The following is a 24,711-nucleotide window of genomic DNA, read 5'->3' on the forward strand; positions in this document are numbered from 1 at the left end:
CGCGGGGGACAAAGCCACCGACCTCCTCACCGAGGAGAAGGAGGAAAACCCCAAAAAAAGCCCCCAAAGCGCGCGGTAAGAGCTGTGCCGGAGCTCAGGTGTGAGGCGAGCTGCCGGGGTGTTTTACTCCATCTTCCCTGCGCAGGGCCCGCCCTCCCCGCGCCATTGGCTGCGCCCGGCTGCTCGCAGCCTTTTGTACGCGGGGAGATGCAGCTGTCAGCCCGCCCGGCCGCCGATCCCGGCTCGCTCCCGGACTAGGAATGGGCAGGAGGAAGTCGCCTGTTGCCCTCCTGGTGGCCCTGTGGCTCGGCCAGCTGGGCGCGTGGGCAGCGGGGCGCCCCAAGGTGAACCCCAGGATCATCGCGGCTCCCCAAGGTGAGTCCCGGGCTGCGCCCTCGGGATGCGGCTGCTCCCCGCGCCGGCTCCTTCCCTTCTGGGGCTCGTCCTTTGAGCACTCGGGCTATTTTTATTTCTTTTGTGTTCTCGGGGAGGCTTTTGGCTCTCGTTAAACGCCTGTGGGCTGAGGCTGCTGGCTTTTAATTGGCTTTTCAGACCGTTCTTTCTTTTTTCTTTATTTTATTTTTTTTAGTGGTTTAAAAGCATTTTTCTACGAGCTGGGGATATTAAAGGCTGTCGAAAAGCGCTTCCCCCCCTATCTGCTGACTATATTAAAGGCTGTCAAAAAGCTCTAACACATTTCCTAACTTGCAGTTCTCCAGAAAGGAGAAGTGTGTATTTACATAGTTAATGCACTTATTTATCTGCTTGAACTCGCCCTGCTAGCTGCAGACGAGTTTGGGGAGTAAATATTTGCCGAGGACCGCTGGTCTCGGGGAAAAAATTTACAAACGGCACGTAAGGACTTTGTAACCAGACTGGATCTGGGCGAACCCGAACAAAGAAATGTTTTCAAGGCTCCGAGCCTGGTGTGTCGGCGCTGGTTTCATCCCGAGTTTTGGGATGAATCCCCTCCAGGCTGGCTGGAACAAAGACCCCGTTGGCTCTGCCGGGCGGGCTCTGCAGCACAAGGGCTCCTCTGTTGCTCCCCATTCCCTGGCAACTTCCGAGAACGCCCATTTCCCCCGCTTCGTTCCGTGCCATCTGTTCTCCTCCGCTGGCATTTGCGTGCCCTTCCCCGGGCTGGCAGAGCGGGGAGGGGGGTGCTGGCCGTGTGCGCGGCTCGGGGGTGGCCTCTGCTGTCACCTTGTCACACAAAGGGGAGAGGCACCGGCACGCAGGGCAGGGGAGGCTGCTCCGCTATGGCGTCACCGGCGGTGGCTGCGGGAAAAGGGGATGGGAGCTGCTGCTCCGGGGACATCCCCCCCTGTTCCCTACAGCGCTGGCGTTCGGTGTGGCTGGAAATTGAGGGACAGGGAGGGACGGAGTGGCCGATCCCCACCTGTGTCCCTGCACAATGCTGTCACTCGTCGCTCACCCGTGTCTGGGTGGCACTGAAGGCTGCTAGCACCTGTCACCGAAACCAATCAGGGCATTCAGCTACTCTCGGTGCTTATCCGTGCCTGTAATTATTTCGGAGAACTCGGCGGGGCCCCGGGCTAAGCGGGATTGCAGTCAGGGAGCGATGGGAGCGAGCCGTGTCCTATTTCACATCTCCTTGGTGTCACCTCTACCCTCCAGAAGCAGGGCAGTGGGTGTGCGAGGAGCAGGAGGAGGAGGAAACGGGCTGGGGGCTGCTGTGGCCGCAAACCCCGCTGAACTTCCCGTGGCCCGGGCGCACTGAAAGCTCAGCATGTTCAGCGTTCGGGCTCCGCACGTGGCTGCCGCAGCTGCAGCCCGCTCCGAGCCGGCCCTCGCCAGCCGTGCGGGGGGGATGGAGCCGCAGGGCTGATTTTCAGCTCGCAGGGCTGATTTCCAGCTCGGCCCCCCATTCCTGGGGGTGGGGAGAAGCGTTCCGGGCCCGCCGCTGCCTTTGCAGTGGTGCAGGGCTGGCCCTGGGCTCTGCGGGAGCTGGCAGCTCTCCCCTAATTAAATTTCTTCCACGCCACGGCCCCGCACAGGCGGCAGGTGATGCGGCTCGGCAAAGGCACCTCCACGTGCCCCAGCCCTGAGGAGGGCGAGGGTGCGGAATTCTGGGGCTGGGCAGAGCCGGGCTCTCTGCAGGAGCGATCCCTCCCTGCCTGCAGCGCAGGAAATCGGGCAAAGCTGCAGCTGCTTTTCCATCCCTCGGCCTTGATCCCCTCACCAGCAGCGTGCACGGCAAGTCTGTGACACCAAAAGGCTCAATTTCACCGGTTTGGCGACATCTGGATCCTCCCAGCGTCCACCAGACCCTGCCCTCCCTGCAGCTCCCGCTACTTTGGCCCCCAATTCCCAGTAAGAAATAGCAGAGGGGACGCGGGCATCTGGGACAAAACACACCCAGGCCAAGGTGGCACAACCCTGAGCTCACCCCTGCAGACAAAGGAGCACCGCGGGCCTGTCCTGCCGCTGGGAGCTCCCGCATTAACAATTCCCACCACTTTGGAGCACAGTGTTCTGCAGCTCCGTGGCCCCTGCAGCCCGCACAGGTGGCCGGCTCCAGGTCACCGTGGGCAAGTGGTCACTGCCAGGCACTCCTGGCTCTGCAGGGTCCCCTCCTCCCACGGAGCCCGGAGCAAAGGTCAGCTCCACATCACTGCTCGAGGCATTTTTGCTGACAGGGCCTTTACCCCGTTCCCTTTGGAGGCTGACCCGGGAGTGTCCCCGGCTGCTGCCCTTCCCCGTGTCCTGCGGAGGGCTCCGAGTTCCTGCGGGCTGAGCCTCACGGAGTGTTCCCATCATCCCTTCCCTCCCCATCCTCCCCTGCCTCCCTGGATTTTCCCCTGCCCGGTTGGGATATGCTCTAGGAAAGGTGCAGCCGCATCCCACAAGGAGCTTTCGGTGCTCGGCACGGCTCCCCCGTATCCCGGGGAGTGTGACAGTGGAGGGGACAGCCCGGCCCGGCTGTCTCCTGACCGGAAAGTCACCGAGCATCGCAAAACGCTGAGCGTGGCACGGAGCCTGGGGCTGCTGCAGCCCGCGGCCTTTGCAGCGCAGGCTGGGCTGGAGCTGCTGCCACGCTCAGCAATTCGTCCCTGCTCAGCCACACGTGCAGAGAGCCGAGGAAAACTCATCCCACCGCGGGGTGGGCTGGGCTCCGGCTGTTTAATTATTCCCAGCTCATTAACAGGTGAGCTGGAAGCCGAGATAAGGAGGTCCCCGAGGGAAAGGCAGGATTATACACTTGACCCTTGGCTGCCTCAGCGGGGTGAGCTGGCTCCAGCCCGCCCCGGGCTACAGCGGGCACTTGGATTGGCAGTTCCGGGAATCTGCCTGGAACAGCTCCTGGGCTCTGCTGGGCTTGGCTGCCTCCTTGCCTGGGAGGGCTGTGTCAGCAGGGCTGCCGGGGAGCTTGCTGTGCCCTGGCACAGCAGGGCTAGGTCCACCTGGAACCTTCTGGAAAGAGCTGCAGAGGGGTTTGGGATCAGGGATGGAGGGGCAGGACACAGGGCATGGCTCCCACTGCCACAGGGCAGGGGTGGATGGGATATTGGGAAGGAATTCCTGGCTGGGATGGATTTCCCAGAGCAGCTGTGGCTGCCCCTGGGTCCCTGGCAGTGCCCAAGGCCAGGTCGGACATTGGGGCTGGGAGCACCCTGGGACAGTGGGAGGTGTCCCTGACCATGGCAGAGCATGGGATGAGATGATCCTTGAGGTCTTCATCTCCTCCTGTTGTGGCAAACGAAGGATTTCTGGTGCCAGCAGCAGCTTTTCTCCTCGGTGACAGCATCTCTGGGGTTTTTTGTGGTCTCGTGGTGTGAAACATCTTTGTAGGACACTTTCCCACCAAGCTCTCAGAGCATCACCATTTCCAGGAGAAAGCTGCTCGCTTTCCCAGCAGTGCTATTTTCTCCTTTTTCACAGGGTTGGGGGATGCTGGGAGCTGAAAATGTTGGTTAGGGATGAAAAAAAAAAAGAGAAAAAGAAAAAAGAAATATGTTTTGCTGTGCGCAGATTGAAAAAGAAGAAAAGCAAACCAAACAAATGGAGTGAATCACAGGCACCTCCTGTTGCAAGAGCACGACACAAAAACAACAGGCAGGGCACGACTGATGGAAGTTGTGGCTGGAAAAGGGAGCCAGATGCCAATTCCTGACCAAGCTCCCAGCTCTGCACCAGCCAATTTGGGGACAGAACTGCTGAAAACCGGCCTGGGAAGGTGTTCTGTGGGTGATGCAGTCGGTGCCTTAAATGGGACACACTAAATTTAGACCTGAGTGCTTGAGTACAAACTAAACCCAAGCTTGAGCACGGAATAACTCTAACTCCAAGGTGCTTTTTAGGGAAAATCTCACATCCTAAAACGGGCTGGGAGGTGAGCGAGGAGGGGAAATGGGTTCCAGCCAGCTCCGTGGCTATTCCAGGCTGCTCCAGAAATAGGGCTGGTTCCTCCTGCTGGGCACCCTTTTGCTACCAGCCCAGCCCCACCCGAGTGGCACGCCGTGGGAGTGCCAGGGGAGCAGGATGTGGAGGTGTAATTTAGGTGTAAGGTTTGGGTGATACAGCCCTTAATGACAGCTCTGTCTGTCACCTGTCCCCACCCCGGCTTTGTTCACTGGGTCAGGGCAGCGATGATTCCACGTCTCGTTATGCACTGGGGGTAAATATTCCCGTCTGGTGGGTGGGACGGAGAGGGCACGGCGAGTTTCGGGAGTTTCCTTGAGGAAATTCGAGGCCGGTCCCAGCCGGACACCTGCCCTCGCACTGCCCCGGCCGCGGCTGTGCTGGGATCTGGAGTTTTGGGAAGTCTGCTTTCACATTCCTGCCCCCGGGGCTTTCCGAGTCTGGGGAATGCGGGGCTGCAGCCAGGGCTGGACGTGAGGCACATGGGAAGTCTGAGTCCCGGGCACACAGAGGGTGCTGGGGAGGGCTCCGGGAGGGCACAAACTGGAATGGCTCAGGGCTGGCACCCACATGGAGAGCACGGCAGGTGTGGGAAGCCTCCAGCAGCAGGAGGGAGCTGGAAAGACATGGTGGGGCCTTTCCTGATCCCTCTGGGAAGGGCACGGCGGGGCTGTTCCTGACCCCATTGGGAAGGGCATGGCAGGGCCATTCCTGATCCCACTGGGATCCTTCCCAATCCCTCTGGAATGGGCACCATGGGGCCATTCCCGATGCCTCTGCAAAGGACACAGCAAGGCAATTCCGAATCCCATTGGGGTGCTTCCTAATCCCAATGGGGAGGGCACAGTGGGGCCATTCCCAATCCCGTTGGGATCCTTCCTGATCCCTCTGGGAAGGGCACGGTGGGGCTGTTCCGGATCCCACTGGGATCCTTCCCAGTGCTACTGGGAAGGACATGGTGAGGTCATTCCCGATCTCTCTGGGAAGGACATGGCAGGATGATTCCCAACCCCACTGGGATCATTCCCAGTTCCCCTGGGAAGAGCACAGCAGGACCATTCCTGATCCCACCGGGAAGGGCCTCACCCGTGTTCCACAGGGATCAAACCTCTGGATCTTCCCACTCAGAACTTCCCTAGGGACACCAAGGCGGCTGTGCCCTTTGCCCAGCCCTGTGCCCAGCCCTGTGCCCACCCCTGCCCAGGAAGGGTTTTCCAGCTGTGAGGAGCTGCGATAGGGAAGTGGATGGAGAGTGGTTGTTCTGCTGCTGGATGCTGCAGAAGGTGCTTGGGGCAGCTTTTCCCCCTGGAAGGCCTTTCCTGGGAAATCAATGCCTGGGTTTGACTTTCCTGGGCTGGGAGGGGCTCCCCGGATCCGCCGAATCCATCCTTTGTTGCATTGACACAACATCCAGCAGTGCTTGTGCCATTGTTGGATAAAATTCCATCATCACAGCCTGGGACCAGCGCTGCAGAGCGGAGCCTTTGCAGAGCGGCAGAACCTGCCTCTAAATTTAGCCCCTGCAGCCGTGGGGTGCAGCCAGGAAGGCCGGACCTGCCGGATGGCACAAATCCACAGAATCAAAGGCTCCGGCCTCGCCTTGCAGCTCCGGTGCTGCATAATTATGGGGGGAGCGAGAGTGGGGCCGTGTTAGTATTCATGGAATTGCTGCCGAGCCCGCCAGCCGGGGGTTTGATGTTTAATAAGGAGAATTCCAGCGTTCCCGGAGCGTGGGGCGAGCGGAGCCCCGGCTTTGAATCCAGGGCTTGTTCCCCGCAGGATGCAGGTTAGGGGTCTCTTTTGTTGCTGGCTGAGTGGGTGTTTGGGATCAATTCCAGCTCCAGCTTGGAGCAGAGATATCGGCAGCACAGCTCCCAGAAGAGCTTTTGGGATCCCAAATCCCAATCCCAAACCCAGCAGCTCGGTTCCCAAACCAAAAGCGATTTTTCCCCCTCAAGGAGCTCCCAGAAATAGCTCGGGAACTGTTGATGTGCCAGGATATTTCCTTTCGGGAGCGTGCCTCTGAAAAAGTGCATTTGTGTGCTCTGCAGCGTGGCCCTGCCGGGCATTGGGATCTCTGGCTTTTGTGGGATGGATTATCCCTACTAAAGCGGGCTCCATTGTCTGCCCGGCTCGGGAAAAGCTGGGCAGGGCAGGGATCCCTCCAGGGCACCCTGGGCACGCAGGGACAGGGGGGAAAGGAGCAAGGGAAAAGCGGGATGGAGGAATTCCCAGCTGGAGCGGAAAGCCCCGCTGGGTGAGGATGTTGGTGGTCCCGCAAGGCCGTGCCCTTCCCTCGGAGGGGAGCTCGGAAGGGCTGGGGAGGCAGAGATGAGATGAGATAAGAGAGAAAGAGAGAACGCGGAGCTCTGTTGGCGGGTGATGAATCGCTGCTCATCTCCGGAGCGGCTCGGGGGGGATGAGAAACTCCGGATGAGCCCCGGGGCCGCGCCTTGCCGGGATCTCGGGGTGAGACAGAGGTGTGAGATGGCTCAGGCTGCTTTCACATCTCGTGTTTTGGGATTTCCCACCAGCTCCTCGGCCTCTTAGAGGGGTTTTCGGGCTGTGTGTCCCCCCAGTCTCTATCTCCCCGCCTGTGCTGGTTCTGATTGAGCAGCTGGAGTTTACCCCAGCTGGAAAATGGGAAGGAAAGCAGCCCACAGGCCCAATCCCTGCTTTTGGGAACCGCAGCCTTTCCTGCAGGATGGAGGGAACGGCAAAATTCCCGTCAGGGCTTTTACCCAGCCCGGGCTGATGGGAAACCACTTCGGAAAACCTTTTAACTGCTCCTTCCTGGGATGCGGCTGAGGGAAAGCCCGGCCCAGGCATCGCTGCGAGCCTGGCCCTGCCCTTCCCTGCCCCGGGGGCACGAGAGAGGCTGGGCTGCCTATGGAACACCGGGAATTCCACCAGGACTCGCTGATCCACGTTCCAGCCTCGGGGTGGGATGGACACAAAGCCGCGGCAGGGAGTTCCCCGGCCACGGGAAGCAGGGAATGGCTCACTTGTTCGGCCAGAAACTTTCTCTCTGATTTCCCCAGGAGTTTTTGGGGGTCCCTGCTCCTTTCAGGAACAGGGGAGAGCAGGAAAGCAGGGACAGGTGGCCACGATCCTGTCAGCTCCGAGCTGAGCAGGAGAGGGGAGCGTGGAGGGGGTGAAAGTGGGGCCAGGGTGGGCTTTGGACCCCGAGGGAGCTCCTGGGGGATGGGATAGAAACCTGGAGGGGGCAAAAAGGGGCCAGGGTGGGATTTGGACCCGGAGGGAGCTCCTGGGGGGATGGGACAGAAACCTGGAGGTGTCACTGTCACTTCTGCTCTGCTGCTTCTGCTTCCTTTGAGAAATGACTCAGGTTGGGGCACGGGGCAACCTGAAACACGACAGGGCTGCTCTGGGGTGATCCCTCTGCCCTTCCTTCCAGGCTCTCCTTCTCCAGAGGGGTGTCCCTGGGGACTCTGGGGGAACAGGACCCTGCTCCTGGGGTGCAGCCCCGGCAGAGGCTGGGGACAAGAGGGGACAGCAGGGAGGAAGTGGCCTCCACGCAATTCTTGCCTCTTGCGTTTCTCCTTTCGCCTCCTTCTCAGAAACCCCTCCAGAAAATGTGAAATGTGTCACTTCTCACGAGGTGTGGGATGGTGGTGGCAGCGTGCTGGGACCTCGCAGCCACAACCCTTCAAATTTTCTGTGGCAGGTCGGAGCAAACCTGCCCAAAACTTCTGAAATGCCTCATTTACAGTCAGGCTGTTCCTATAAAAAACCCCTTTGCTGCAGGCTCTGTCCCAGGAGCCTGCCAAGGCTGCCTGAGCCATCCATCCCATGGGAATGGGACACTCCTGTCCCACCAGGCTGCCTGAGGCGTCCATCCCATGGGAATGGGACACTCCTGCCCCCGCTGTGCCCCCCCGCTCAGTGTCACACTGTTCCCTCGTGTCACTCTGTTCCCTTTGAGCAAAGTCACGCTGGAAGGAAAACTTAGCACAGCAGCTCCTTGGAGACATATTTCCTCTTCCTGAAATGCCTCATTTTGGGAATTTATAGAATGTCTAAAAAAAAAAAGAAAAGAAAGAGAAAATGCAGCTTGGCTTCTTGCTGGCATCCTGTTGGAGCTCTGGGAGGAGGGAGGCAGTGGTGTGGTGAATCCAGCCCTGCTCTGGGGACAGAGGGGACCCTGGCAGCCCTCTGGGGTGTCCCTCTCACCCTGGCAGAGGTTGGGAAGGTGGGAAATGCAGGGATTGTCCTCCTGGCCCAGCCTGGCCTGAGGGAATGACGAAACTCCAGCCGCACTGCGGAGTTTGGGAGCTGGGATGGAGTCCCGAGTGTCTCAGGGAGTGGCCCTGAATCACATTCCCGGGAGAAGGGGACCTGGGCTTCTGTCACTCATCCTGTGGGAAGTGGGACAGGGATTGGTGTCACCACATCCTGCCTGGCACTGGGACAGGGATCGGTGTCATCACATCCTGACTGGCAACGGGGCAGGGATCGGTGACATCATATTCAGACTGGGAGCAGGACAGGGATCGGTGCCACCGTATTGGAAGCAGGACAGGGATCAGTGTCATCACATCCAGACTGGGAGCGGGACAGGGATCGGTGTCACCGTATTGGAAGCAGGACAGGGATCAGTGTCATCACATCCAGACTGGGAGAGGGACAGGGATCGGTGTCACCGTATTGGAAGCAGGACAGGGATCGGTGTCACAGCATCCAGGCGCTCCCGGTTGCTACCCCAGCGGCAGGATCGCTGTGGAGAGCCCGGGTCGCTCGCCCTGACTCAGGCGGGATGCGGGCGCAGGTGACATCCAGGGCCACTCCCACATTCCCAGCCTTTCCGTCAGAGTTTCCTGCTGCCTCCAGCGCCGATCCCAGCCGGACGCGCTGTCATCGAGGTGGGAACGTGTCACGGCGGTGGGGAAAGGAATCCAAGCCGGGGAATGTTTGGAGGCTGCGCGGGCAGCGGAGCAGGTGGCAGTGCCATCGGGGCCACCGCGAGTGACAGCGCTGCCACGCGTCACAGCGACACTTCCCGGGGACCGCCTGGGCTGCGGGGCTCGGCTGGGCTGCCAGCGCTCGGCACCGTGCCCGTGCCAATCCCGCTTTTCCTCGTGCCAGTCCTGGTTTGCCCCGTGCCAATCCCGGCTTGCCACGTGCCAATCCCGGTTTGCCACGTGCTGGTGGCTCGGCCGCTTGTCCCCATCCTGCGACAGGGACAGGAGAGCTCGGGGTGGCACAGCTCAGCCGAGGGGCCGTGTGGGAGTGGGCAGTGCCAGGGGACGGCAATTCCAGGGAGAGGGAATTACAGAGAAAAGGGCAATTCCAGGCACAGGGCAATTCCAGAAGGGGGCAATTCCAGGAGGGAGCAATTCCAGGAGCAGGGTATTCCAGGAGCAGGGCAATTCCAGGAGGGGGCAATTCCAGGAGCAGGGTATTCCAGGAGGGGGAAATTCCAGGTAGAGGACAGTTTTAGGAGAGGGCAATTCCAGGGAAAGGGAATTCCAGGGAGAGGGAATTCCAGGAGAGGGCAATTACAGGAGGGGGCAATTCCGGGGAGAGGGCAATTCCAGGAGGGGGCAATTACAAAGAGAGGGCAATTCCAGATGAGGGCAATTCCTGGGAAGAGGCAATTCCAGGAGTGGACAATTTTAGGGAGCAGTCACACTCCCTACCCTGCTCTCCCACCTCACATTCCAAGGTTATTCCCACTTTGCAGGAATTTATGAGCAGGAAATGAAAGATCTGCCTCGTGCCCACCCCAGCTCCCAAAATCCAGGTTCTGCTCCCATCCCGCTTCCACTTCCATTTATTTCAGATAAATGCTTAATTTCAAATCCTGATTTTATCCCTTGGGAGCCCTCCCCTCCACCCTGCTCTGCCCCAGCACAGCATCCCCACAGAATTCCTGTTGGATTAAACCCTTTCCTGACTTCGAGGTGGGGCAAGTGGGAGGCGTTTCAAAACCTTTTATTCCATTTTCAGTCTCTTGTGAGGCAATACAGATTTATAAATCACTCCATAGCAATCAGAAGCAGTCAGAAAAGAAATTAATCCCACAAATTCCTTTTTTTCCCCGGAGCCGGGAGCGGTGCGAGCCGGTGACTCAGGAGCGTCTGGGCTGCGGGAGGCGCTGCCAGCCGGGAATGCTGGAGCCGGGACAGGAGAGGCGAGGGGAGGGAAGGCAAGGCGGCGCTGACTCAGCCCCGGGCGGGCTGAGATGGGGTTTGCTGGGAGAGGTTGCAGCCCACGCTGCCCCTCTGCTCCGGGGGTGGGAACAGCCGGCTCCGGGATGTTTTGGAATGCTCCAGGATGCTCTGGGATGCTCTGAGATGCTCCAGGATGCTCTGGAATGTTCCAGGATGCTCTGGGATGCTCTCAGATGCTTTGGGATGCCCTGGGATGCTTTGGGATGCTCCAGGATGCTCTGGAATGCTTTGGGATGCTCTGGGATGCTCTGGTGCTTCTCAAGGGGCTCTTGGTCCCACAGGGAGCCGCTTGCTCTGTCACCAAAGGTTGGATGCAAAGCAGGATTGCTCCCCTCTCTCTGTGAAAAACACGAGAATTCACACAAGTGAACTCCTGTGCACATTTAAAGTTTAATAAAGGACAGTAGGAAACAAGGAGCACAGAGCAAAGGTTATTGTGGCATCAGCCAAGAGCCCCCTGTTATCTTCAGGGATACCCCTTAAATAACTTTAATTACATCCGCCTGTTGCATATTCATAGACCCTTATGCATAGTAATTTTTCCCCAAACTCATTTACATGTTCCAAGAATTGTTTAGCATGGTTTCTCCTCAGTTCCACCTTTTTAGATCACGTGGATTCCTTGGTTGTGGTTTTAGTCCCTTTTTATCCCCTGCAGTTTTGGGCCTGTCCCTCACTGCCTTCAGAGGGTGAGTGCTGCTGGCTGGCAGATGTGTGCAGGTGTGCTCACCCTGTGTCACTGGGTGCTGTCCCATCCCAGCAGGCTCTGGAACACACTGGGATCAGCCATTGCACTGAGCTTAATGAGCAACAGAAATGAAATCCATATCTTTACAACAAAGTTACTTTAGCACCACACATAAAATCCATTAATTTTTTACGAAAAACCAATATTATAATATGAATTTATAACATCTTCACTGCATCCGGGGCATCTCCCGGCTCTCATCCCTGCCCCCTTCCCTCCCCCCAGCATCCTCCGGGATGTCCCTCTCCCTGATTTGATGTCCCCGCTCCCTCCCCTCTGGCTCGGAGCTCTGCCGAGCACAAAGCCGCCCTTTCTCCCATTCAGGCCCCTGAGCGGGGACATTTCCAGGGACAGTGGTGCCATTGATTCCCGCCCGAGCCGCGGGGCTGGCGGCAAACACCGGGCACAGGGGCTCGGAGGGGTCAGCCAGGCTCTGGGAATGAGCCCTGTGTCCCCTGGAGCTCCGGGGATGGATTTGGGAGCAGGGGTGATGGCAGGGCCAAGCCCTCCAAGGGCAACGGCCTTTATTTCCAGTGTCAAAAGCAGCTTTTGAGAGATGTCCCGTTCTTTGGGGACACAATGGGACACGACCCTGTCCCTGGCAGTGTCCAAGCCAGGCTGGATGGGGCTTGGAGCACCCTGGCACAGTGGAAGGTGTCCCTGCCTTGGCACAGGGTGGAACGAGATGAACTTTAGAGTCCCTTCCAAAAATTCCCAAAAATTCCATGCTTTTATGGTGCTGAGATGATGCCCTCTGCCTCCTCATTCTCATCTCTTGATGCTGTTCAAATCCCAGACTCATAGCTTGGGGTGCAGGAATATTCCCCCACCCCACCATGGGACAAGGGGATCAAACCCCAGACTCATAGCTTGGGGTGCAGGGATGTTCCCCCATCCCACCAAGATCCAAGCCCCTTCCCTAACACAAGCTGCTGCAGGCAGAGCAGGACTTAGAACCAGCTTTGCAGGATTGAGGACCAGCCCTGCAGGACTCAGGACCAGCTCTGCAGGACTCAGGACCAGCCCTACAGGGCTTAGGACCAGCCCTGCAGGGACCCCAGCGGCACAGGGATCCCAGCAGCCGCTCCTGGAAGCGCTCGGAGGCTCGGCTGCCAGCTCCGAGCCCAGCCCAGGCTCGCTGGAGGCTGGCAGAGCTGTTTCCTCTCTCGGCTCTGATTCACGGCGGTCCCCGGGGAGCTGCAGGATAAACAACAACCTCGGCGCCGGCCAAATGATTGTTTAGGGCTGCTTTGTTTTCTGCTCGCGGCTCGGCAGGGCTCGGGGAGCTCAGGAAGAGCCCCCAGAGGAGCCTCAGGGCAGCAGGAGAGAAGTGTGGGAGAGGAGGAGGAGGAGCTGAGTTTGGAGCTCAGACTCAAAACTTGGAGATTTGCCTGGGTTAGCAGCGATTTAGGGGCTGGGGTTTCAAACTCAGTGAAGTTTGGTGAGGTCTGGGCAGACCCTCTCGAGGCGTGTTGGTGATGGGGTCACGGCACTTCAGTGGGGTTTTTGGGAAGAGAGAGGGTGTGAAGGGGATTGTGCCTCTGCTGGCTGCAGAATCAGCCTGGAAGGTTCTGTGCCAGCTTTTCCAGCTCGGGCTCAGCGGTTTCCAGAGCCTTTGGGCGCAGGGGAGGCTGGGCAGGGCACAGGGGCAGGAAGGGACGGTCCCAGGGGAATGGCACAGGGAACTGTCCCCTCCTTGTGTCCCCAAATTGAACCTGGGCGGTTCTGGCAGCTTCTCCAGCCCTGCTGAGAAAACTCTGCTTGTTTTAAGGGATGAGGGACCCGCAGGAGGTGGGAATAACCCCCCGCACCCAGCGGGAATTCAGCGCCCCGGTGACCTCCGGGGTGCCTCTTGCTGAGCGGGGCAGAGGGAGAGCCGGGCTGGGCAGTGCCGAGTGCCAGCCCTGGCAATTAAGAGCCACGCGCCGCTGATTAATTGCCCGGCGGTGCCGGCTGCCAGCTCCAGCAGCGCTCCCGGCCTTTGGCCGAGCGCTGGGAGCGCTGCCCAGGGCAGAGGCCGCTGTCTTTGGGAAAAGGAAAAGCGGGAATGGCGAGCTCGGAGCGCCGGGCAGAGGGCAGCCCTGAGCCCCGGAGCGATCCCCGGGAACACCTCGGTTTTTGGGATCCCAGGGGAGGAGCAGGGCCGGCCTCGCCCAGCCCAGCTGGACACGCAGCGGGAATGGAGCGGGTTTGTAGGGAAGGGGGGCTGGAGAAGGTGGGATGTGAAAGAGGAAGGGCAGAGGGGCAGACAGACGGATCTGCTGCCAGCTGGGACATCTGAGGGCTGGCTGCCACTTTTTGTTCCTGTCTGGGACACGGAGCCTGGGGGTGGTGGCTTTGGGTGAATGTTTCTCCTGTCATACCTGGGCTCTGGCCTGGGATCCACACCCTGTCCATCCTCCTGGAGATCCAAACCCTGTCCATCCTCCTGAGATCCAAACCCTGTCCATCCCTCCTGGGATCCCAACCCTGTCCATCCTCCTGGAGATCCAAACCCTGTCCATCCTCCTGAGATCCAAACCCTGTCCATCCCTCCTGGAGATCCAAACCCTGTCCATCCCTCCTGGGGTCCCAACCCTGTCCATCCCTCCTGGAGATCCAAACCCTGTCCATCCTCCTGGGCAGGTTCTTCCTTTCCTCCTGAAGGACAGACAAGGGCACGGGCAGGGATGGGATCCGCGGGTGCCCCCAGAGCAGCTCCCTGAGGTGTGTGCCCTTCCCAGGTGCCAAGGAGTATGTGTTCCCACGGAGGGAGAGGTTTCCGGTGTTCTTCCACCAGGAAAACACCTCCTCCATCTACGTCGGGGGCGAGGGGAGGCTCTACTACTACGACTTTGCAACGCGTGAGAACTACACGGTGAGGAGGCGCCGCTAACCGGTTTGGCAGCAAAACCCCACAAAAAGTCTCCGGGATCCATCTCCTGGCCATCATTCCGGGCCTGGATGAGCCTGGTCTCTTCCCAGCCAGCTCCATCCTGCCAGGGAACAAAAACCCAGCAGGAAAGAATGGGTTAGGGTTAGGGCTGGGGTCGGGGTTAGGTTTGGGGCTAGCATGAGGGTTAGGTTTAGGGTTAGGGTTAGGATTAGGGTTAAATCTCCCGTGTTGTCCACAGGTGGGTTTTACCTTGGGTGGGATCCCTTTGAGGCTCTCACTTCTCCGCACAGAGGGTGTTTCCAGCCAGGGATCTTTCCTGGATTCATCCTGGACATTTCCAGGCTGGGGTCCTTTCTGGATCCATGCTGGATATTTCCAGCTGGGGATATTTTCTGGATGCATGCTGGATCTTCCTAACCAGGGATCCTTTGTGGATCCATCCCAGGTATTTCCAGCCAGGGATCCTTTCTGGATCTATCCTGGATATTTCCTGTTGGGGATCCTTTCTGGATCCATCCTGGATATCCCCATCCAGCGATCCTTTCTGGATCCATCCCAAATGTTTCCAGCCTGGGGATCCTTTTTGGATCCACCCTGGATGTTTCCAGCTTTAGACCCTTTCTGGATCCATCCCAAATATTTCCAGACAGTGATACTTTCTGGATCCACCCTGGATTTTTTCAGTCAGGGATCCTTTCTGGATCCACGCTGGATATTTCCAGCCAGGGATCCTTTCTGAATTGAGAGCAGCAATGCTCAGATTCCGTCACTGGCATCCAGCCCGGCCTTCCTGCGGGATTTCAGGCACCAGGGGTGGGGAACAAGGACACTTCGTGGGTTTAGGTGACCTTGTGATGCACTGAGCCCACGCCTGGTGGCATTGGGAGAGCAGGAATGGAAACGTTTCCCTCTCTTATCCTAGGAAGAGTTCCCGGTGAAAAATGAAGGCCAGTGCGTGTCCTCTGGGAATCTGGTAGGTCCCACCTGTGAGGGAACAGTGGGGTGGCATGGGCTGGAGGATTTGGGTTGAGGAGGGAACAGCAGGATGGGGAAGATTTGGGTTGAAGGAATAATGGGATGGGGAGGATTTGGGTTGAAGAGGGAACAGTGGGATGGGGAGGGCTGGAGTATTTGGTTGAATGAGCTGTGCGAGCTCCTCATGAGCTCCCTCTGGACGAGGAGATCTGGGAAAACCCAGGAAGGATCTGGGGACTGGTGTGGTGCTGGGGGCTCTGTGCCATTGGCAGGCTCCTCTCCCCTGGCAGGAGGACAGCCGGAATTACCTGACCCTGGTGGAGCAGTACGGGGACGGGCTCTTGGTGTGCGGGACCGGCGCCTGCGCTCCCACCTGCTGGAACGTGGTACGGACCCTTCCCCCATCCTGGGTGGGGAAAACCTGGCCTGACCCCACTCAGGATCCCTTTTGTCCTTCCCCAGACACAGAGGAAGGAGAGCTCGCCTTGGGATGGGAGAGGGATCGCTCCCTTCACCCCTGACTCCAACACCCTCGTCGTTGTTGATGGTATGTGGGATATTTTCACATTTTCCTTTTTTCCCGTGGTTTTGTTATGCTTGAAGCCTTCCTGGGACAAACAGCAACTCCCTGAGGCTGCTCCAAGGGCTTTGTCCCTTTGGCTCTCCTCATGTTTTGCATGGAAATGCACATCCCTTTGGGACAGAGGTTGGAGATTCCCACAGGGGCGTGGGATGGGGGCTCTGTTTGGGAGGAACACTGAAAATCAGGAATGCCTTGGGTCAGGAGGGCCTGAATCAGGAATGCTTTGGGGGGGGAGGAACCTGAATCAGGAATGCTTTGGGTGGGGAGGGACCTAGGAAGGAGGGACCTGAATCAGGAATGCTTTGGGAATGCTTTGGGTCAGAAGGGACCTGGGAAGGAGGGACCTAAATTAGGAATGTTTTGGGTAGGGAGCAACCTCGGGAGGAGGGACCTGAATCAGGAATGCTTTGGGTCAGGAGGGACCTGGGTAGGAGGGACCTGAATCAGGAATGCTTTGGGTTGGGGTGGACCTTGGAAGGAGGGTCTGCAGTGATCCCACAGCTCCAGGCCTGCTGTGGGGACAGATGAGGATCCTTCCAAGAATCTGTCCCTGTCACCCTTCAAGGACTGGGTGTCAGGACTGGGATTCCTGTTCCACACCCACCATCCCTGTGATGCCCAGGAAGTCCTGGCTGCTTTCTCTCCTCATCCTCTTCCCACTCCCTTGTGTCCCACAGGCCAAGACATCTACTCCACCATCAAGAAGAGCCAGCAGAATGGGAAGATCCCTCGATTCCGCCGTGTGAGGGGTGGGGGAGAGCTCTACACCAGTGACACTGTGATGCAGAGTGAGTGAGGACATTCCCACGGGGGGGACAATCCCGGCAGGGGGACATTCCCACTGGGGGGATCCCCACTGGACTCTGCCCCCCCACAGCTGGCAGGGGACAGGAGAAGCTCCAGAGCTTCTTGTGGGGGCTCATCAGTGTCGGATTAAGCAAAACTCGTTGGTTTTGCTTTGCTTGCTTTTGCAGTGCAGATAAGGCTGTAGATCCATCAAAAAGGAGTGTTTGGGTTGCTTTAGCCAAGTCTGCAGGCTCAGACACCAAATGTTTGACCAATTTGATCCCAAACAAACCCTTTGTGACCTGTTTGATGTGCCAGTGCCAGCCAAGGAGTGGCCAATACCCAATGGTGGCAATTATTGGTGTGAGGCTGCCAACGATACCAATCCCATAACTAATTGGTGTCATTAGGTCCCTGATCTTCTTAAAGCACCTTCTGAACCTCAAGAATCGGAAATTCTTGGTTCTTTGGCAATGGAATTTTGTCCTGAGGGTGATCCACAGTTAAGAGTTGCTCTCCATCACGCTGTGTACACAAACTCCAGTTTGTGGTGCAGCTGTGCCCCCTAAGCTTAATCCGACACATCGGGTGCCCTCAGTGCCCGCCAGGAGGGAGCCAGCTGTCTGCTTCCCCTGACCGCTGTCCCAAACCAGCACAAAAGTGACTTCCCTGTCCTTGGGGCATGGGGAAATGAGGCTGGCGAGTCCCTCCTGCAGGGTGGAAGGAAATTGGGTTGTGCAAAATGCCCGGCAGCTGCCCCACAGCGTTGGGCAACTTCCAGTGCGGGCAGGGGCCCTGGGCAAACCTCAGCCAGGGCCAAACCCAGGGCAGGGACAGGGAGGGGACATGGGGAAAGGACCCTGCTCCACTTCCCTGGGCTTGTGGTGGCTGCTGTGGTGGCTTCCGGGGGGGATTATTGAGATAAAAAACAGAACTAAAATGGCAGCGGGATAAAACAGGGAGGGGGAAACCAAACCAGACCTGAGAGCCCCAGGGCTGCCAGCATGATCCTGGGACATTCCCTGACATGGGAATAGCAGGGCTTTGATCCCAGGACATTCCCTGCTGTGGGAACAGCAAGACTCTGATCCCTGGAGATTCCCTGCCATGGAAACTATCAGCTCAGGATCTCAGAACGACCCAGGGGTGCATTAACAGGAATGGTGTTACGGAGTTTTCCCAACACACAGCACGATTGCTCCTCCTTAGGGAGCCTTCCTTCCCACAATAGCTCCCAGAGCCAGGAGGGACTTGGGGTTCTGTGGCTGCCAAGGCTTCCCCAGGCTCCAGGGGGTTGTTCCCTGCAGGGAATGAGTCCATGCAGTCAGGCAGGAGGCACTGCGAAGGTGGCACCGATGCCTCAGGTTTAGCTTATATACTTTTCAGATTTAATGTGTGGGTCTGGGCTTCGTGTTAGGGGATGGTGAGCTCTCTGCACAGAGCAGGGAGACAAAACAATTCCTGCTCTAGCTGGGCACCAAGGACAAATGATCCAAATCTCAGCCCCAATGGCATAAAAAACAGTGGAATGAAGATAGAAAAACAAGAAGGATGGGATTTCATAATCTAAAACTGTAATTGGACAATTAACTGCAATATGCAAATGGAGCAGAACTTATAAAAGTGAGAGACCTTGGTTGTCCATTTTGGTTTATCTTGGATGTAGCCCTGGCTGGGCTCTTGTGCTGCCCAAGGTGGATCCATTGAGGAGATCCTTGTAATATATCCCTGCTTTATTCTTGAGCTCAGTCTCATCTCAGTTCTAGCTCAGCCTTCCCAAGGAGGGGCAGCCTGGGCTGAGATCTGTCCTTTCCCTGGGCCACAGCCATGTCCCACTCCCTGCCCTGTCCCCACCGCTGGCTCCCCAGATGAAATCAGGTCCAAGCTCTGTCCCTTGTCTCCCCAGACCCTCAGTTTGTCAAAGCCACCACGCTGAGGCATGAGGAGCCTCACCAGGACAAGATTTATTACTTCTTCCGCGAGGACAACCCGGACAAGAGCCCCGAGGCGCCTCGGAACATCTCACGGGTGGCCCAGCTGTGTAAGGTACCTTGGGGACAGGCTGGAGTGGCAGCCAGGACAGCTCCAGAGGGGAGAGGGGATGTGCCAGCTCCCCTGGGCTTACCCAGTCTTGGTTTGGCTCCTCTGAGTGGGGCACTGCCTCGTCCTTTGGCCTCATAAGGGAGAGAATTCCCCGCTCTGTCTCACTGGGATGGCAGGAACAGGATTGTGGCAGCATCCCATGGTTCCCCATCAGGATGGGCATTTTGGGGTGTTTCCCCCAAACCCTGACTCCCTCCTCGCTGTCCCTGCCCCCAGGAGGACAGGGGAGGAACCAGCTCCCTCTCAGCCTCCAAGTGGACCACGTTCCTCAAGGCCACCCTGATCTGCGTGGACCCCGTCACCAAGGGCAACTTCAACTGGCTGCAGGACGTCTTCTTCGTCCCTGCGGGCGACTGGCGGCGCTCCAAGGTCTACGGGCTCTTCACCAACACCTGGTGAGGGGCCCTGGCCCAAATCCTCCCTTCCAGCCCTCTTTTCCCTCTGGAAAACAGCTGGAGTGAGCACGGCGATGGGCACAGCCCGGTGTCCCCCCTGACCCTGTCGTTGTCCCCTCAGGGGAAGCTCTGCCGTCTGCGTCTACTCCTTCGGGGACATCGACAACGTGTTCAGGACATCGCGGCTCAAAGGCTACAACGGCCCCACCCCGGAGGTCAAACCTGGCCAGGTGAGGGAGGGACAGGAGCTGCCCCGCGGGAGGCCCGGGGAGGGGACACGGAGCGAGGGAGGAGCTGGGAACGGAGGGAGGCTGGAAAAGGTCCGATCCCTTCATGGAAAGCACGGGGACAGAGGATCTCAGAGGGCACCTGGCACGGGCACAGTGACAACACCCGCGGGGCAGAGCTGTCCCCTTCCCCCGCCGTCCTCAGCGCTCCACCCGCCTCTGACTCCGGTGCCTTTTGTCCCCTTCTGTCCCCTCTGCCGCAGTGCGTCCCCTCGGGGCAGCACACGCCGAGCGAGACCTTCAAGATCGCGGACAGCCACCCCGAGGTGGAGGAGCGGGTGGAGCCGCTGTCCCCCTCCAGGAGCCCCCTGTTCCACAACAAGCACCGCTACCAGAAAATCGGCGTGCACGAGGTGGCCGCGGGCGACGGGCAGCGCTACAACGTCCTCTACCTGGCCACAGGTGCGGGGACAGAGCCAGGGGACCTTCCCCGCGGGCAGGGCTGCCTTCCCAGCCTGGCATATGCTCGTCAGGCAGCAGCGAGCTGCCAAATTTCGGGAACAGCTGATCGCTGCCAGGCTGGCTGTGTGGGCACAGCCGGGCTCCGGGCAGCGTCCCAGGCACGGGGGAGGCGGGCACGGTTCGTGCTGGGGGGCAGAAATCCTTCCCCAAAGAGCAGCTCCGTCGTTTTTTGGTGCTTCCCGAGCTGTCCTGGTCCCTCCCATCCGTGGGATGTGTTCCCTGGCACTCGTGGAGGGACCTGCAGGGGTTTAAAATCCTGGTTTTGTGATGGAGAAGGTGCAGCCGGCTCTCAGTGGGTGGCTGGGGTTGGATTGGGGCCCACGAGTGATGGGTTTGTGATTTTACAGTTAGAGAGAAATAGAGAGAAATAAAGAGAAACTGAGCAAGAGAGTTAGAAACAGGGAAATAGAGACAGTTAGAGAGAAACTGAGAAATACAGAAATAGAGAAACAGAGCAAGAGATAGAGAAACAGAAACACAGTTAAAGAGAAACAGAGAAATAGAAAGAGAAACAGAGCAATAAATGGAGAGAAACAGAGAAATACAGGAACAGAGAAACAGAGTTAGAGAGAAACAAAGAAATAGAGAGAGAAACAGAGCAATAGAGTTGAAATAGGGTGAAACAGAGAGACAGAGGGACAGAGCAATGGAGGATTTGCAGGATCCTGGGTCTAAATGCAGCCAATGCCCAGCAGGGTCCCCCTGGGCAGCCTGATCCAACAGGAAGGGCTGTGGGATGGACATGGAGTCACCTAGGAGGTCCTGCATGAGCTGGGCTTCCCCTCCCCCTGGCTGAGGGGGGAGAAGGGATCCCTTTGGGAAGGGGGAAGCACGAGGATTCCCAGCCCAGTTCCCTCGGGGTGCTGCTCCTGCCCTCGCTGGGTGTCGGGTGCAGGCAGGCACCTCCTGGCACCGTCACCACTCTCAGGGTGCCTCACCAGGGCTGTGCCCTCTCTCTCCCCAGACAAGGGGTCCATCCACAAGGTGGTGGAGCTGCCAGACGGGGTGCAGAACATCGTGGAGATCCAGGTGTTCCCCAACAAGGATCCCATCCAGGCCATGATCCTGGACCACGCCAGGGTGGGTCCCTGCTCTGGGGGTGGGAGAACGGGGTGGGTGAGGTATGGATGGGTCAGTGCCAGCCCCAGGGTCTGGGAGTGAAGTCATGGAACTATTTGGGTTGGAAGGGACCTTTAATGACCATCCTATGATGACTCTATGACCTTCAGTGATCACTTTAATGATCACCCTATGACCTTTAATGATCATCCAGTCCCACCTTCCACTATCCCAGCAGCTGTGGCTGCTCCAAGCTCCAGTAGCCACCCTGGCCTTGGGCACTTCCAGGGATCCAGGGGCACATCTCCTTGGCCTCCCTCCAGCAGCTCCAGCTCCTTCCTGACCTTCCCTGGGACACGGAATGACAGTTCCTGTGCTCTCCTCCGGCAGGCCGTGCTCTACGTGGGCTCCAGCAGCCGCGTCCTGGAGCTGCCCATGGACATGTGCGGCGCCTACCGCAACAACTGCCACAGCTGCGTGCTGGCCAGGGACCCCTACTGCGGCTGGGCCAACGGCTCCTGCCTCTCGCTGGCCCTCAGCCGGTGCGTGGGGGCCACTCCCACCCCAATCCCACCCCAATCCCACCTGAAAAACACCCACACCCCCAGCATTCCCCTCCTGGGCTGAGTGCGCGAGTGGCTTTGGGGTGGATGCGCTGTCTGCAAAGGTTTGGGGTGCTCTGTGTGGATCCATCCCTCCCTTGAAGGGTTTTGGGCACCCAGCTCTTCTCCCTGAAACTTTGGGGTTCTCTCCATAGATCCCTCCCTCCCTTAGATGGTTTTGGGCACCCAATCCCTCTCCCCAAGAGTTTGGGGTGCTCTGTATGGATCCATCTGTCCCTTGAAGGGTTTTGGGCACCCCACCCCTCTCCCAGAAATTGTGGGGTGCTCTGCGCAGATTCATCACTCCCTTGAAGGGTTTTGGGCACCCAAACACATTTTCCCAAAACTGTGAATGTTCTGTGTCGATCCATCCCTCTATTGAAGGGTTTTGGGCACCCATCCCCTCTCCTTGCTGCTGGGTCTCACATTGGTCATCTCCAACCTTCTGAAATTGAGATGGGAGGGGGAGATTCCCGCTCATCCCACTGATGTGGCGGATTCACATCCCTGAACTGCCGCTTCCCAAAATTCTCTTGGTGCTTATTCCCATTCCCATCCCCCAGGGATGTGCTCCAGAACCTGAACTTGGACTCATGGCGAGGAAGCTGCCAGAGGGGTGATGTCAAGGAAGGTACATGGAGATGTTGTAGCTGGGGAAGGAATTGTTGGATTCTCCAGGCTTTGGATGGGTTTGGATGGGTTTGGATGGGTTTGGAGGGATTTGGATGAGTTTGGATGGGTTTGGACGAGTTTGGATGTGTTTGGGAGGGTTTGGATAGGTTTGGATGGGTTTGGGAGGGTTTGGATGAGTTTGGATGGGTTTGGATAGGTTTGGGCAGGTTTGGATGAGTTTGGACAGGCTTGGATGGGTTTGGATGAATTTGGGTGAGTTTGGATGGGTTTGGGTTGGTTTGGATGGGTTTGGACGGGTTTGGATGAGTTTTGATGGGTTTGGAGGGATTTGGATGGGTTTTGATGAGTCTGGACAGGTCGTCTGTCTTGGTTTGAAAGCCAGGTGTCTGCTAAGGAAGGCAGGAGCCTCCCCTGAAATGGAAAATGGAAAGCCCCATCCCTCCAATTTATTAATATAATTTTGAAATTAAGGGGCTCTCAGGCAGAAACATGGGAGCAGGAATAACAGGGCAGACCAGAAGTTTCAAGGAGTTCTCTCTCAGAAGCCACCTCTGAGGCTTCCTCCACCCCACTAAAACCCAGACTGCTCCCAACTAACTCAACCTCACCCCCGTGTCCCCGCAGACGACTTCCGGAACATCTCGGTGATGCCCCTGTCCCGCTACTACCTCAACTGCTCCATCGAGTCCCACTACGCCACCTACAACTGGTACCACGAGGACGTGCTCATCAAGAGCTGCAACACCTCGCACCCGCAGCACGACTGCTTCCACTTCATCCCCAGCGTGCGGCGCGAGCACTACGGCCACTACGTCTGCGTGTCCGAGGAGGACGGCTTCCGCCAGGCGCTGGTCAAGGAGCGCCTGCTGGACCGCCAGCGCTTCCTGTGGCAGCGCGGCCGCGCTCCGGCCACGCTGGCCTCGTGGCTCCAGCTGCTGCTCGTGGTGGCCCTGGCCGAGCTCTTCCACTGACGCCGTCCCGCTCGCCCTGCCCGCTGCCGCGGTGGTTTCTGCGGCTCCGTGGACCTGGAGCCGCTCGCCTTCCTCACGGCCGGCCTCGCTGGCGGAGCCGCGGGAGGAGGGTGTGACACGGTGGCGGCCCCGCTGGCCAGCCATGCATGCGCTGATGCTCAGGGCGAGGCCGCTCCTTGCATGTGATGAAGATGAGGAGGAGGAGGAGCCGGCCCTCGGCCTCCGGACTGCGGGATGCCGGCGGGGGCCGCTGCCTCCCGAGGTTTTGGGGGGTGATGCTGGGGTTGGCAGCGGCTGGGACACCCCCGGCGAGTCCCCTCCTGCTCCGGGGGGCTCGGAGGCCTGAGGGGGGCTCGGTTCGTTGTTTTTTGGTGTGGGAGGGAGGTCGGGAATCGGCGCCGCCGCGTGGGAATTTGCATGGAAAAGCCTCGGAAGGTGACTGGATTTGGGGTGTGGGGACGGGAAGGGGAGGTGGGAGCAGAGCCCGGAGCGGAGCGGGGGGCGCTGGGGAGACGCTGGAGACGCACAAATCCTCTGCAGGCAGCTGAGGGGCATCGCAGCGGGGCCGAGCCCGCTCCCACCCTGTCCCGGGCGTCCTCAGGGAAAGCGGCCGCGGATCTCAGGGCAGCGGGGGGGCTGCGCCTGTCCCCGCCTCTGTCCCTGTCCCCCGGGGCAGGCCCGGCCTTCGCTTCCCCCGCGCTTTCGGAGGTCTCGGAGCGAGACTAAACTGTGAAAATCGGGATTTTCTCCCTGCAAAGGGGGATCCCGCTCCTTGTCCCAACCTTGCCCAGCCCGGAGCGGCCCGGCCCTGGGCGGGGACACCCAGGGGACACCCTTGCCGTGCTTCCAATGCCTGTCCCGGCTCGGGAGAGCCCGAGGGGCCACGGGCAGCGGGCCAGAGCTTCCTACTGCACTACATCCCCGAGATGTTCCCCATGCCCAGCCCAGGACAGAGCTTCTCACAGCCCTTCTCAAAGCACTTTAACTTTGTGGACTAACAGATATTTATTATATCGACTGCTCGTTTCTGTCTTGTAGGATTTTATAATATTACAGCAGGCGGGGGCGGATCACAGGAGAGGAAAATTTTAAAAACCCACCACAACAGCTACCAAAAAAAATCCCCCCAACCCTTTCAGACCTGTAACCAAAGCGGATGGTTGGAATAAAGAGTGGAAGAAAGGCAGGAGAGCGCCGCGGTTCTCACTGGGAATGATGGGGCCGGGATTTCCCCTGACCTTTTCCGTGTCCTGCTCTCTCCAGCTCCGGGTTTGCTGCTCCTGTTTCGGGCCAGCAGCAAATTCCCGCTGGAAATCCCAAAGGAGGGAGTGAGCAGCAGCCCTGGGCAGGGAGGGGAGGGAATAGCGGCGGGGTTCGTGGTGTGGAGCCATCCCCGCTCCTCCTGCCTGGGATGCTCGGGATTTTTGGGAAAAGCGAGCTGGTGGTCGGTGCTGTGAGGGAAAAAGGGGTGGGCTGGAGCTGGGGGGAGGCGAGGAACGGTAATTCAGGATTTTGGAAGGTGCTAAAAGAGGCAGAAGCGAACGAAGCCTCCAGCAGCAAGGCAGGGCCGGCTCGGGGCTCGTCCCGGTCCGTGCCCGGCTATTCCCGATGCTCCTGCCGGGGAAATATTTCGGGATGGGTGAATGAGCTGCACC

The 24,711-nt window shown here is 58.6% G+C and overlaps 1 protein-coding gene across 1 annotated transcript; it reads left to right on the forward strand.

Moving 5' to 3' along the window:
- The first annotated feature begins 118 nt into the window (after positions 1-118).
- On the forward strand, positions 119-24,242 carry SEMA7A (semaphorin 7A (John Milton Hagen blood group)). The gene is made up of 14 exons (XM_041418611.1): positions 119-375; positions 14,049-14,182; positions 15,123-15,173; positions 15,466-15,561; positions 15,638-15,722; positions 16,436-16,546; positions 18,451-18,590; positions 18,864-19,042; positions 19,164-19,272; positions 19,533-19,731; positions 20,756-20,871; positions 21,241-21,392; positions 22,016-22,083; positions 22,710-24,242. The coding sequence occupies exons 1-14, from the start codon at positions 261-263 to the stop codon at positions 23,054-23,056; spliced, it is 1,902 nt and encodes a 633-aa protein (XP_041274545.1). The 5' UTR covers positions 119-260; the 3' UTR covers positions 23,057-24,242.
- The last annotated feature ends 469 nt before the right edge of the window (positions 24,243-24,711 follow it).

This window comes from Onychostruthus taczanowskii, unplaced genomic scaffold, assembly GCF_017590055.1.
Source record: "Onychostruthus taczanowskii isolate IOZ18803 unplaced genomic scaffold, ASM1759005v1 scaffold6, whole genome shotgun sequence".
In the NCBI taxonomy this organism is placed as follows: Eukaryota; Metazoa; Chordata; class Aves; order Passeriformes; family Passeridae; genus Onychostruthus; species Onychostruthus taczanowskii.

Bases quoted from the DNA above. Each gene is read 5' to 3' on its own strand.
- SEMA7A (XM_041418611.1), top strand. From the start codon at position 261: ATGGGCAGGAGGAAGTCGCCTGTTGCCCTCCTGGTGGCCCTGTGGCTC. The intron at 15,562-15,637 runs GTACGGACCCTT...GTCCTTCCCCAG, and splicing joins CTCCCACCTGCTGGAACGTG to ACACAGAGGAAGGAGAGCTC. The intron at 20,872-21,240 runs GTGGGTCCCTGC...CTCCTCCGGCAG, and splicing joins TGATCCTGGACCACGCCAGG to GCCGTGCTCTACGTGGGCTC.